Source organism: Sphaerodactylus townsendi, linkage group LG11 (assembly GCF_021028975.2).
Source record: "Sphaerodactylus townsendi isolate TG3544 linkage group LG11, MPM_Stown_v2.3, whole genome shotgun sequence".
NCBI classification, from domain to species: Eukaryota; Metazoa; Chordata; class Lepidosauria; order Squamata; family Sphaerodactylidae; genus Sphaerodactylus; species Sphaerodactylus townsendi.
In genome coordinates this window covers 56,136,945-56,152,157 of record NC_059435.1, presented here as the reverse complement: position 1 = coordinate 56,152,157, position 15,213 = coordinate 56,136,945, and the positions used below count along the sequence as shown (strand labels likewise).

Below are 15,213 nucleotides of genomic sequence, written 5' to 3'. Positions count from 1 at the left end.
AGTACAATATTAGATAGGCAAACAATGCAGGTTACTAAACAGAACTATTATATGGATTATCATTTTTAAATAAACCTTCATTTCATATTTACACTACAAAATCCAGTTACTTTAAAACAAAAAGATATAGTTATAAACAGAGGCAAAAGTAAACACAACCAGGAAAACATGGAATTACAAAAGAATTAGAAAACAAAATTAAAATACAGCATACCTCCAGAAATCATTTCACACCACTGTTATAATACAGCAATAATTAAAAACGCCAATGAAAAAAGGTCTAATATCCAATACAAAAGGTCTAATATCCAAAACAATAACGTGAACTTGAAAACTGGTATACAGTTGTACTGATCAGTCTGAATATTCCATAACTTTATAGGTTGGCATATTCATATGGAACTTATACAGTAGCCTGCTGTTTTTTCTAAAGAAACACAGAAACTTTTAATATTCTGTCAAAATATTCTGTATTTTAAAATTAATAATTCCATCTGACCTGGCAGCTCAACATATTTGATTTTTCAATGGCGGTTTAATAACATAACCAGAAATTAATTCTTTACAATTAAAGAATCAAAAGTTTATTCTTGACCCTGGAACCAGCACGACATGGTTCGAAGATTTCATGTTCATACTGTTAACAGACCATTTAAGTAGTTTAGTGACTGATAAATCTGCTTGCCCCAATCCTCCTCCTTTACAATTACAACTAAGTAAGAAAGAAGGAAATGAAGAGCAGGGTTATCACATTACTGACATATATCTGAGGAAAGGTCTGAATCGCACATTCGTTATTCAAAGATGCATTCCAATCAAAGCCAAAATCTTCTCCTCAAAATGCTTTAAATCATACTAAATTTTACATCTGACCTACAAGGGCTTCAAATTATCAACAAACTTTTGCCACTCTGGAAAAAAAATTGTGTGAAACCTGTCAGAGCTGTGCCTAAATTTGCTGCATAACTGTTTTGTTTTGTTTTAAATCCCATTTTTCACATTCACCACCATTACTATTGTCTCAGGCAGTTAAACTGAAGTAGTGCTACACTCAGTTCATCGAAGAGGTCAATGTGCCTCAGTTGCCTGGAGACTGATGGTTGCTACAGCAGCACCAGATAAGCCCGACTAAATAAGCTTCAGCTTGAAGGCAGAAAGCATTTACTGCAAGACTGTGAAACGCTGATGCAGTTGGCCTCCCTATGCAGGACCGCGTGCAAAATCATGCAACGGCCGTCCAGTCTCGCAAGATTATATTTATGCAGGAGGCTTGCATTACTGAAATCAGCACATTAAAAATAAAGATTTTAATTGGATCAAATTCTACATAGGAGCAACTGTGATTCCTTTGTTCTTCTAGCAGAGTCACATGTTATGTGGAATTTTCCCTCTGGCTGTAAATTCCATTCCCCTACCCTCAAAGTCCTAGTTTAAATGAAAGAAAAGAAGGCTTTTACATAGTTTTGCCTACTATTTAGCAATAATTATGCAAACCAGCTTTTAAAGAATAAACGGTTTATTTACATAATAATTGAAATATTATTTTATTAATGCCATATACTGAAGGTTAAGCACAACTTATGAGGAAAGTATTTCTGGTGACTCAAAGGTCAGGAATTATTATATGTTATTTTCGGTACTCTTGCATTGAGGGATGGGGGAGAAGAAAATATCACACAGGACTGCTTTTATTCCTGCCAGCCAGAGGAGGTCACTATAGAATGGTATAGAATGATCACTTCCCAGAAGCACAGAGAAACACAGGACAAAGTTCAGGGCCTGAAATATCATTCTTCCATATGCTTGTGTGTGGACAGGCTACAAATAGCTGAACCAGTTAATTTTACATTGGAATCTTCAGTTATCTTACGCTACAGTAAAACTGATACTCTATAATTTCTTTCAGGAAAAATATTACAGGCATCTTTAATTATTATCCATGTTACCAGTGAAAGCCATTTAAAGTTAATGTCTAAAGAACACACTGGACTCTGCATGTCTTTGTAAGAGATTTCTGCATTGTTTCATATGTCACATTTAAATTCTTATGCTTTGTTTTCAGCTCTGTTTCTGATTTCTGCAATCCATACTACATTGCACTGTTTTACAGGATGTCACAAGCTGTTAATTGTATTTGACTTACATTATGTAATCCTTCTTGGAGTCTCAGTAAGAACAGCAGACTATAAATGATTTACATAAACAAAAAACATAATAGATGCAAGAACTGTCAGTGGCTAAAAACATTTGAGCTGAGTTCCAACAAGTCTCTTTTAGTATTTTTAATTTTAATACTTCATTCCATTTTACTGGAGTTCGGCCAAGTTTCAACAGGGTGCACATACTCGTTGGGTGATGAAGATATAAAGGAAGAAACTGTAGGGAAACATAAAAGAACTTGTTGCATCTTCTTCACCTAGGAGAGGATCTCTAGAGGATCTGAACCAAAATAATTCCCTCACGTAATTCAAAGCAGTCAAAGTCACCAGAACTCAGTGACATTCGCTAGAGTGTTTTTAAGGAAATGAGAAAGCACTCGACTATTAACAAAACTGCTTCACTTATTTAAAGTCAACTTCCATATCATTACTGGACTGCCAAAGTAAACTGATAAGGAAAATACAGGCTTATAGCCAAGCTTCTACTTGGCAAACTGGTAGAAAACAGGGCAAGTCATACAGATATTTTAAACGGACAGATGATCCCACGTGTGCTTGGATTTTGATAGAGTTCCCAACTAGAAGCATGGGAACTGTAGTAACTTCTTCTAGATTGCGAATTTTTTTTTAACCAGTTAATGAAATGCTAATGGAAAGACACATCACACCAGAAAGGTAACCAATGTCAGACTGGTGCACTAACTTTTCTTTAACAAATAAAGTAAAATTTGTGAGAAACGATGGCCAGAATATATTTTTTTTGTCCCGGATGGCAACGAATAAGGTGGCAAAACTGTTGCATCAACAGCCCAGTTAAAGTGTTAAAGCCTAGCCAGAACCTTGTAAGAGTTTCTGATAAATATGCTTGTGTGTAGGGAGGTCGCCACACCCATGCAAAGCTTTCAGCTGTAGTAGATTCCCACAAACTTTTTTTAAGAAGGAGAAAACAAATATAGTCCCAAGTTAAACCCCATCAATTTCACAGATGTTCTTTTGATGACAAGGATTAACAGAAACAGGCTCTGCCATCAGTGACCGCTTCTATGAAGCTAACGAATTAGTGAATAGAATAAATAGTGATGGGAGAGTCCATGTTGCATTTCTTTTCAGTCCTTGATAGATCATGGAACTAAAATGCAAAAGCATGATTTTCTCTCTCAAAGTTAGGGCCAAAGTACACAAGTCCCTGCAGTCACATGTCTGGAGTGCCAGATTGTGGCAAGAGGAGATCACAGATTATCCAGATATGGATGATGACTGAGGAAAGGGAAGGTTTAGTTCTTTTCCCTCCTGCACTCTTTCCCACATTCATAAATTACAGCTCCTGGGCTGTTTTAAGCCCACGTGTGAGCGTGCGCACAAAATACAGGGTTTTTTTTCCCTACTGGGGCTTAAAAGCAGCCCCAGGGGGAGAATATCTTCAAGTGGGAAAGCAGTGCAGTGGTACCCTCCCACACAGCAAAATAATCCATTTGCAGAACTCCAATGCGATTTGGCACCTAAGGAAAAGGACGAAGGGTATTCCTTCAAGCAATGCTGAAGTTTTAAAAGATGCATGCATACACACACAGTGAAAAGATGGATTTAGCTGCAATTTCTTTTACAAAAATATTTAAACTTGTTCACAAAGTAAGTGGAAATTGTCTATGCTTCAGGTAAGTACTCGCGTGTAATTAATTTCTCCTACTTTGTTTCTTGCAGCTAAATACTTGGGAGCAAGCTTGTAAACTGCATGTTGTTAAAACTTCTGGATTACATAAAACACACATTTTATTTTTGTGGTACTTGTAGTATTTTTGCCTCTACATTTTAAAGGCATTCTGAATCAAGTAACTTGCTTACTAAAATTTATAGCCAGTTTGCTTTCATACTGTCATGGCTAGTGGTGAATATACCACTTGAACTATAGTGCAGGAACTACTGCCTAAACGCATACCAAAAACTGAATGATTGGATTAGAGAACAGGGGTACCCAACTCTGACCCTCCAGGGGCTGATGGGAATCGTAGTCTATGAACATTTGGAGGGTCAGAGTTGAGCTCTCCTGGATTTGAACGTAGTAAAGCTCCAACTGTACTTCAAACATCTGGCCAAATATCAAGATCAAGAAAACAGGGGAACAAATTAATTGTCCGGTATTAATAAGAATCATCTTCTGTGTATGTTTAATCATAAAGAACCCCATGTGGAGTTCTAAATTATTGACTGCTATTCAGTGAAGATCTTGTAGGCAATAACCAAAAGTACTAGCTCAGGATTCAAACAGCAGTACCAGTAAAAATGGGGATGCGATTTTTAATTTATTTACAACATTCATATTTTTCTTTAACAGACTATGTAGAGATTGTAATCTACGTGAACCAACCACTCTTTGAATGCTATATACAGTTGTTTCTTTATCTAATGATGCTCACAGTACAACTAGTGAAATGAAAATAATGAAAAATATGTCTCAAAATATGAGAACTATTTAGGTGGGCCCTGAAGATCCTTGTGACATAATAGATTTGCTTCAGAATGGCATACCTGTGGGGAGCCAGAGCCTGTATAATCAACACTGACAACCACCTACCTGAGTGGTAGCTACAGTCGCAGTTACAGAAGGCGTAGATGATGGAGACATTTGCTGCACCTGACCAGAAGGCTGCTGAGGTAAAGTCTGCTAGACTGGAAACAGGGAATTTGGTGCTAGAGCCTGAGCTTGCAGACCGCGGCGCTTTGGGGAAATCGACACCTGCGGCTTCATCATTATACCAAGCTAAAAATGCCTAGAAAAAAAGCACACACATCACACACAAAGATCTTTTTATTCATTAATTCATTAATTATTCATTCATTATTACACAAGGCAGATCTCACTAAGCTCCCAAATTGTATTTTTCATAGAATTACTTTAATCAGCTCACTGAAGGCAAATTAAAATAATGGACATAACACCGCTGTTTTTAAAAAAGGCTCAAACAGTTTTAGGATTAGAGTGTAGTTTAATGTGAGTGCGGTTTTGGCTATTGTGGGTTTTCTGGGCTGTGTGGCTGGGGTCTGGTAGTTTTTGCTCCTAATGTTTTGCCTGCATCTATGGCAGACATGCGGTTTTTTGCCTTTCATATCATCATGGCTAGTGGTTGATATGCTAGTTGAACTACACACAGCCACAGATGCAGGCAAAACGTTAGGAGCAAAAACTACCAGACCCCAGCCTGGAAAACCCACCGCAGCCAGTTGATTCTACCCGTGAAAGCATTCGACCATGCAGAGTGTTTTTTGCTTTGTTTTTTGGTCTGAGGGTTACAGGTAGAGTCAGATAAATCTTTTAAAGATAAAGTATATTTCCTTTAAACAGTCCATTCCATTCCATTCCATTCCAGAACCTTTATTAGGCATGAAACTGGTGTGTGTCAAGAATTCCAAGTACAATAAGAAGGTCATTATTGCACAACTTGTAGTACACAGAGTAAAAATATAGCAACAGCTTCCGAGATGTCAGCATAAGAATTATTTAGAAGCTTAGCCATTTTTAACTTATCAGAAAGGAGCATAAATCCTGTAGGTAATACAGTCCTCAAATCAGTTCTAATGTTGTTGTATTTTGAACAGTAAAGCAAAATATGAGAAAGTGAATCAGTTGTATCAGGACAGGATCAACAGCAATGCTCATTTTGTGGAATATTAGAAAAGCGACCTTGAAGATGTACTGAGGGAAAAGAGTTACACCTTGCTCTAGTCATGACCCATCTGCAATTGTAATTAACAAGTTGTTCCAGATATTATAGCAGGGCTAAATTTCGGAGTGATAATCCCAAAGAATATTGGAGAGCAAGAGCTTTGCGCTTTGCTCTTTAAACAGTCCCATTCTGCTAGCTTGAGTAAAAAAAATCCTAATGTAAACAGAAAATAAGAGTCTTTTAAAAGTTAGACAGCCATGTAAAAAAATAAGAAAATAGTGACCATGTCTTCCCATTCATAAACACTGAACAAAAATGTTTTCAAAAAGGGATATCCAAGCTACTTGAATGGCAAACCCGCTCTTGACTCCAATGTCACTGTTGCCTTTGTGTAGTTCTCTCAAGGTGTATTCAGCCCACCCACCCCCACCCCCATGTGTCTTTCCCACACAACTGCACTTATTTTCAGGGTATACTCCCATTTTACACGAGGAGGAATGCCTACAAGACCAGTATGATGCTGACCAGATTTCCCTTCAACACTCTTTGCTCAAGGAGAAGCACCAACTAGTTCAAAGGTTGAAAAATCTTTCTGGGCAGAATCTTTCTAAGTGCCAAATGACAGACAACTGCTACCTCATCTTCTGAGGAACCCAAGCCAGAAGTTATAGGCGTCTGTTATAGACTTACCAGCACTGGCGTTCCTGCCTAGGGACATGGGGTACCCCTTGTCCCCGGGCGCATCGATTGAGGTCACGTGGGGGGCGGCAAGCACTAGAAAGCAGGCACTGAAGCAGCCGACTGCTCCTAGTGCCTGTCGTAGCCCCGCCCACTCTGTACGGTGGCCTGGAGTGTCCAGGGGGCGGGGGAGAAGTCCCACTGGGCTCCCAGGAGCAGGACTGGGGAGCTCCGCCTCCCCTCCCTCTAACCCAGCATGCCTTATTCGCCTTAAATTAAGTGTGTCATTACTCAGAAGCCTTCCCCCGGCAGCAGGGGTCGGCAGGCACAGGAAAAGGCAAGCTGAGCAGGGAGCCCAGAAGCAGCAGCAGAACTGAAGATGATGCTGATGTTTGCTTGGTAAACCTTCAGATGGGGGGTGACTTGTGAGAGATTTACATGCTTAAAAGTTAATTCCCCTTGCACTGGCTTGGCGCTGTTTCTCAGGCTAGCAGCCTACCTCACAGGGTTGGTGTGAGGACACAATTAGGAAAGTGGTGGGGAGAGAGCCATGCCTGTTTTGCTGGGGGTAGGAGGTGATTTGTGAGAAAGGATGCTGATGTTTGCTTGGTTAACCTTCAGATGGGGGTGACTTGTGAGAGATTTACATGCTTAAAAGTTAATTCCCCTTGCACTGGCTTGGCTCTGTTTCTCAGGCTAGCAGCCTACCTCACAGGGTTGGTGTGAGGACACAATTAGGACAGTGGTGGGGAGAGAGCCATGTATGTTTTGCTGGGGGTAGGAGGTGATTTGTGAGAGATGATGCTGATGGTTTGTTTGGTAAACCTTCAGATGGGGGGTGACTTGTGAGAGATTTACATGCTTAAAAGTTAATTCCCCTTGCACTGGCTTGGCGCTGTTTCTCAGGCTAGCAGCCTACCTCACAGGGTTGGTGTGAGGACACAATTAGGAAAGTGGTGGGGAGAGAGCCATGTATTTTTTGCTGGTGGTGGGAGGTGTTTTGTGAGCTGGTGCAAAAAAATCATTGTTTGGTCGTTGTGGGGGAGGGTGGTCGTCCATACCTGGGGTGGGGGTGGGGGGGCACCAAACTCAGATTTTTTCCCCAGGCTCCAGTTTGCCTAGATTCGCCCCTGCTTACCAGCACCTTGCTTGGGAAGCAGTCACAAACATATAAAAAGCAGCATGCCGGTTGCCACATAATTTACCGGGCAGAGAAAAGAGATTGCAAGAACCACTGGGGTTTCCTCATTTTACATGGGGAGGTGCTACTGAAAAGAAGCCTGTGCTACTGCAGTCTTAGAATTGGGGCTTCCAGCACTGAATTGCAAGGGGAGATGTTAATGCATAATGCAAGAACTCATTAAAACCTGTGCAGTTTGCTTGAGCAGACAACAGGTACCCTGCCCATCAAGAAATAAACTTGAATTTAGTGGTGACCACCTGAGAAGCAAAAAAGCACTAGAGAAGCCAGTGGAGGATTAAGCTGGTCTTGAGCATTAGTAGAGAAGCAGTGGCTTGTAACAGAGATAAGAACTAAAATGCTGGGTATAATGGAAGACCATACAAGTCTAGCCACTAGCAGACACAAACTAACATAGTAAGAAAAAGAAGTGGAACATGCTGTACAACATACCTGAGGGCTAAACCTGATAAACCTTTGGTATCAGGTTTTCCCAACCCCAAAGATGCAAACTCACATAAATGCCTCCTACTCGTGATGGTTCTGTTAAATCTTTTTTTGTTTAAATTAGAGTGATTACTGGGATTTCTGAGACTTCTGCCTCCCAGATTTACTGTATATACTCGTGTATAAGTCGAGTTTTTCAGCCCCCCTCAACTTATACACGAGGGAGGTGTATTTTAAAAAATATTTTAGGGTTTTCACTTTGTCAGCCACCAGGGGGTGCGGTTTTTAGGCTAGCGGCACCAAAATTTCAGGGTATCATCAGGTGACACTCCTGATGATACCAGCCAGGTTTGGTAATGTTTGGTTCAGGAGGTCCAAAGTTATGGGAGCTAATAGTAGATGGGGCTACATTTTGCGGGTCCATAACTTTAGACCCCTTGAACCAAACTTCTCTAAACCTGCCTGGTATCATCAGGATAATCTCTTGCTGATACCAGCCAGGTTTGGTGATGTTTGGTTCAGGGGGTCCAAAGTTATGGATCCCCAAAGTGGGTGCTTCCATCCCCCATTGTTTCCAATGGAAGCTAATAGTAGATGGGGCTACCCTTTTGAGGGTCCAAAGTTATGGACCCTGAACCAAACTTCACCAAACCTGGGTGGTATCATCAGGAGGGTCTCCTAAAGATACTCTGAAATGTTGGTACTGCTAACATAAACAGTTATTGTTGAGACCATATTGTTCTTGTTGACCCTCTTTTCCACTTACAGAGCTAGTTTACTGTTTTTCTTTGAAATAAATATTCAAAAACATTTAACCTACTGATGCCGCAATTAATGTAATTTTATTGGTATCTATTTTTATTTTTGAAATTTACCAGTAGCTGCTGAATTTCCCACCCTCGACTTATACGCGAGTCAATAAGTTTTCCCAGTTTTTTGTGGTAAAATTAGGTGCCTCAACTTATATGCGGGTCGACTTATACAAGAGTATATACAGTATATTTAATGTATTTTTGCAATATCAGAAAAACCGATCATTCCTACCCATCAATAACAGATATTCATTGCAAAATACATCAAAATGCATCACACAGCTACTACACCTCAGAGGGTGAATTGTCATAACTATAACCCATAATGATGGAAATTACAAGTAAATACACCAAACGTGTATACATCTACAAGCCAAACTGAAGCAAAAATTAAAATCTAACTTCCAAAAAACTTACCCAATATAATATAATTAAGGGTATACAAAAACTAAGTAAACAACTTGTAATATTTCAAATATCTATCTATCTATCTATCTATCTATCTATCTATCTATCTATCTATCTATCTATCTATCTATCTATCTATCTATCTATCTATCTATCTATCTATCTATTAATTATTTGATTTCCTATACTGCCCCCTTAGAGGCCTAAAATATAATATTAATGGCAGGAAAACATTGATACGCAATGTACTTTATCTCTGAGCTGCACTGACTTCACCACAATTTTCTACTGAGTCATCTTCCACGAGCAGCCATTTTCCTCTTCAAGACACATATTATTATCCATCAATTCTGCCATGCTTCTATCACATCCTTTTCAGGTTCAGTGGACTTTTTTTACATACACAAACCTCATCAACTTCATTTATAACCAGCCTCTCTCACCGAGACACAAGGCAGATTACAAAATACAAAAAGCAATTCAATCAGACTGCAAAGACCACCAAGAGAACCTTTTTTATGATGGTGATATATATTGACTGCATAATAACATCAATGTTTGCTCAAGTCTTGACCACCATCTTGCTTTGCCAATATGACCAAGCAACCTTTTAACATCCCTCTGATTTGTGCTAAATTCAGGACAGTATTTCTATTCACAGTACAAAATTTCCCAATCCATTAATGTCCAAAACAGCTCACAACAAAACTTTGAACTGGGCTCAAAAACCTGCCAGGCAATACAGGTCATACTGCACTGGTCTTCCTTCAGTGAACCTTGGAACACTGGCCACCACACTGGGCATTAGCTGAAGTTTCCAGTCAGTCTTCAAAGGCAGCCCGACATACAAGATGCTGATCCAGATGATGGCCAGACAGGTTTAACAGTGACAAGGTCAGCTTTACCAAGGAAAAGCTGTACCTGTTGAGCCACCATATGCTAGTAATAAGCATTCTTGGCCATGGTGCCACCTATTTGTCAAAGAGGAATCCGGGAATGCCTCCAAACTGCAAGCCTAATCTTCCAAAGCAGACTACAACCCAAGCAAGAAAGAAATGAATATGTATCAGCTTCATCAGTTTTACTCTTCAAGTACAAGTCTTTCATCTTGTCAAGATTTATTTATTTATTTATTTATTGGTTGAACTTATATACCGCCCTCCCCCGGATTAAGCTTCTTGCTGCTGTATCCGCCAATAGCTATCTTCATTGTTTTACCTTCTCCTCCTCCCACCCTCCCCCTCCCAAGTTCTATAACCACCTATCTGTCCGCTGGCCCACCATTCTTCAGGAAGTAGTTGTGGCAGCAAGGCGGTAGCAGATTGCATTCTCAGCAGCATTTCCCCCTCTTCCACCCTTTTCTATAGGCAGTGAGGTGAAGAAGAATTTGGATTTATACCCTTCCCTTCTTCTCCCTACAACAGACACCCTCTAAGGTAGGTGGGGCTGAGAGAGTTCTGAGAGAACTGTGAGTAGCCCCAGGTCACCCAACAGGCTTCATGTGGAGGAGTGGGGAATCAAACCCAGTTCTCCAGATTAGAGTCCGCCCTTCATGTGGAGGAGAGGGGAATCAAACCTGGTTCTCCAGATTAGGGTCCGCCTGCTCTCAATCACTACACCATGCTGACTGAATGCAACTTTGCAGTGGTGGAGGGAGGTCTGCATAAGCACAGATGATATCATGTGCTAACAATAAGGAACTGCAGATAAGACAAAAATATCCTTCCACTTGTTTTATAAATAATTCATGGCCATAGTGGAAGGCACCCTCAGGTAGTCCTCCTCGGTATTACACAGCTATGAATGGAGCCAAGGAAAGCTAGTCACAAAAATAATTAAAGAGAAAAGAGCCCCAGTAGCAGAATAACACTATTATCATTTTGCTACATGCAAAAACTGTAATAAAAGAAACCCGAGGAACTATTGACCTATCAGCCTCCTGCAGGTATCTACAAAGTTTTCACTGAGGGACTGAACAATTGACTCACTACAACCTTGGATTTCATCCAATCAATAGAACATGCAGACCTTCAATCAGAATTCTGCACAAAAGACTACCTTTCTGTGATAAATGAACCTGTGGGGAACATTCTAATATAACTTACCATCGTGTATAGTATTCAACAGCTACAAGAAAGCTTTTGAGTTAGAAGAAAAAGAATTCCATGTTAAAGTTGTGTTTTAATACACACAAAAGAATGAAAAAAAAGAACAAAAATGCATCTCTCTACAGCCACTGCTGTGATCGCTTACAGTTGCTGAACTTGTTAAAGAGGCTTATTTTTACACACTTTTGTCAATTACTGATGGGAGTGGGGGGAATGGGCCTTCTAAATGCGTTCAAGCATGATGCTTATTTATGAATGAAATAATAGTGTTAGCATACATCTTTACACAATGTTCAAAAGTAGTGATTTGTTTTCTGTGAAAGCTAAGCTGGTTTTCCGATGATAGAAATTCCATATTTTGTGGAAGTCTGTGAAGCTCCCTGGATTAGGGGCTTGCTCAGTTTCTCTGACAACCACCAGGAAATAGGTTACTCTCTCTTGTATGACTTCTCTTTAATAAAAATTCCTGTAGGCCTAACAGCCCTACTAAGGAAAGGATGCCTACTTGAGGCCTACTACTTCTGTTACATGGCCAAGGTCCATCCTCCAGGTCTCCCCCTGGAGTGCGATTCATTCCCAAGATTTCTAGCTGGATCTTCAAAAGGGCCAGCTAATCGCTAGGTGTAGTAAGCCTGAACAGTGAAGGATATGTGGATATTTAAAAACTATAAATAGTGACTAGACACATATCTGAATACAAGTATTATAGAAGCAGAAACACATGACCAATGTCTGTCAGATTAAGCAGCGAGGATCCGCATTTTGCTCCCTATTTTTTTTAGAATAGGGTTGTAATAAAAATTGAATTGTTCAGGAAAGTACTTTTATTTAAAAGAGAGAGAGAGAAAGTAGTTGGGGGGGGGGGGAGAGAATAAAGAGAAAAGTGAAGATCCCCCACAGCTCCTTGTGGTTCTTCATGGAGCAACTGTGTCCAGGTCGGCCCAGTGGCACAAGAAAGCTCTGTGTTCCAAGGGGGAGGCTGCCAAGGGGAAGGAAGGAAGAAAGCAAGCTGAAGAGAGAGGGACAGATAGATGTAGGTTGGCTGGTGGACAGGAAAGAGAAGGAAGCAGGAAAAGGAAAGAGATCAGGCTTTGGAGGAAGGAAAAGGAAACAGTGGGGATACAGTGGGAAGTGAGTCCCCCTCCCAGTTCCTTGTAGGGGTCCCTTGCTTGTCAAATATAATTGCCACTGCTAAAACTCAGTTAAACTTTTGAACTCCAAATATTTCTAGTCCCCAACAACAGACCTGGTACAATAGTAACACCGGATTTTTTCCCCTAGCTGTATAATTTTAACAGCACTATAAAACGAAGTGAAATCTTGGCTAACAAAGATTCTCTTCTCTATAGCATAAGACACCAAAGTTGGATTCAAAACCTAACCAAATTTAAAATAAGTAATTGCCTTGCAACGTCAACTCAAATACAAAGTTGCACATTTCTCTGTGCTTTGGCCAATCTCCTATGAAAAGAAACAAACATTAAAGTAAGGGACATCATCAGAAAGTAGCATTTTTCAACACTGTTGCTTCAGATCCAATTCTCAAACTTGTTTCAGGTTAGGGACTGAATTTTAAACAAAGCAATTTAAAATGTTCATCATCATGCTCTTGCATCTGAACACATATTTTATAATGCCAAAAAGTATTTAAGGTCCTAAATCTCAAAGAAGGGTTTTCAATATGAATTTTTTAAATGATGAAATTATAGGCTGATGGCTATCTTGTAAATGAACTACTAGGAATTGATTCCAGATGCTGAAAGATAATTGTTCCCAAACAAGAAGGCATCCTATTTCTTATTCTCCTAGGAAATTCCAACAAAGAGATGCTAAAATTGCATTTACAGCCAAAAGCTTATGAACATCCAAATAAATGGAATAGTCTAAATCAGTAGCCATATAAGCTTATTAAATGTTTACCTCACCTTTCAGTATGACAAACCCAGAAGGGAACTTACAATAAACACAAAATATCAAGCAATAAAAGGAATTGTAAAATGTTAACACCAAAATCTAACAGAATCATCAAAAAATTATGACATGCATTTAGCGGCTAAGACTTCGAACATCTTTCTTTAAAAAAAGGTACATAAATGTTCTCCTAATAGTAACAGCAAGGAAGCACAGCAAATATCCCTAGGGACAGAGTCCCAAAAGGTAGCAGCCACCACTGAGAAAATTTTCCTAAGGGAGAGACAGAATCATATTACTGAAGAAGAATTCTTTGAAAACTCTGGATGATTATATTCAAGCCAAACAACACTACTGGATCTCCAAATCCTACCACTATCTCCTGGAAATTCTCTGCTTTCAGTCTATTTATAATAATCTGTTGGTGGCTAAGCAAGTCAACAGGTGTATTTGACCCTCTGTATAGTCCACAGAGGTGGGCTGAAGCCGAATGTCTACCTATGATAGGAAGAGAGGTGCTTCCTGGTTCAGAATCTGTAGCCCAGTCTTCACCTTGCCAGTTTATGTGAGATTTGGTGGTTATGTTATACATCATGTTATACATCTTGACCTTCATCTGGGAGTGACATACCACTGGGAAGAAATAGTAGAGAGATACCTTAATCACCCAGAGTTCCATCCTTATGGGTTTCTTATGTGTTTTTTGTCCTAAACCTACTGTGCAAATTTCAAATAGTAGATTGCTGCCCAGACAGACCCTTAGAGTCACTTCTGTTGTCACCGGTATTTGGTTCTGAATTACTGTATATACTCATATATAAGTTGAATTTTTCAGCACATTTTAGTGCTGAAAAAGCCCCCCTCGACTTATACGTGAGTGAGATGTATTTTTAAAAATATTTTAGGGTTTTTATTTGTCAGCTGCCAGGGGGCGCAGTTTTTGGTGCTTAGCGTTGGGAACCTGCGGTTTCCTCCAGATAAATTCAGGAACTACAGTTCCCATTTCAGCCTCCCTACCAGCATGGCCACAATTGGCCAGGCTGGACAGAGGCTGATGGGAATTGTAGTTTCTGAACATCTGGAGAGCCGCAGGTTCCCTACCCCTGGGCTAGCGGCACCGAAATTTCAGGGTATCATCAGGATAATCTCTTGCTGATACCAGCCAAGTTTGGTGAAGTTTGGTTCAGGGGGTCCAAAATTGTGGACCCCTCAAAGGGGGGGTGCTCCCCATCCCCATTGTTTCCAATGGGAGCTAATAGTAGATGGGGCTACATTTTTATGGGTCCATAACTTTGGAACCCTTGAACCAAACTTCACTAAACCTGCCTTGTATCTATCTAGGGATAATCTCTGTTGCTGCATACAGCCAAGTTGGTGCTTGGTGATGTTTGGTTTCTAGAGATGGGGGTCCAAAGTTATGGACCCTCAAAGTGGGTGCTCCCATCACCCATTGTTTCCAATGGAAGCTAATAGCAGATGGGGCTACCCTTTTGAGGGTCCAAAGTTACGGACCCTGAACCAAACTTCACCAAACCTGGGTGGTATCATCAGGAGGTGCTCCTAAAGATACTCTGAAATGTTGGTCCTACTAACATAAACATTTCTCCCCTGACAGGCACCCTCAAATTTTCCCCAGATTCTCCCTTTAAATCAACCCCCCCCCTTCTGAGTGGTTTTAAAGGGAGAATCAGGGCTTACAGAGCCAGTTTACTGTTTTTTCTTTGAAATAAATATTCAAAAACATTTAACCTACTGATGCCTCAATTAATGTAATTTTATTGGTATCTATTTTTATTTTTGAAATTTACCAGTAGCTGCTGCATTTCCCACCCTCGACTTATACACGAG

General features: G+C 40.1%; 1 protein-coding gene across 1 annotated transcript in view; it reads right to left on the bottom strand.

Moving 5' to 3' along the window:
- MLLT10 (MLLT10 histone lysine methyltransferase DOT1L cofactor) overlaps positions 1 to 15,213 on the bottom strand; it is a 119,850-nt gene that overhangs the window by 23,051 nt on the left and 81,586 nt on the right. Inside the window, 2 exon segments of the mRNA XM_048511868.1 lie at positions 4,732 to 4,824; positions 4,826 to 4,917. Of these exon segments, the coding sequence (XP_048367825.1) occupies positions 4,732 to 4,824; positions 4,826 to 4,917 (185 nt within the window).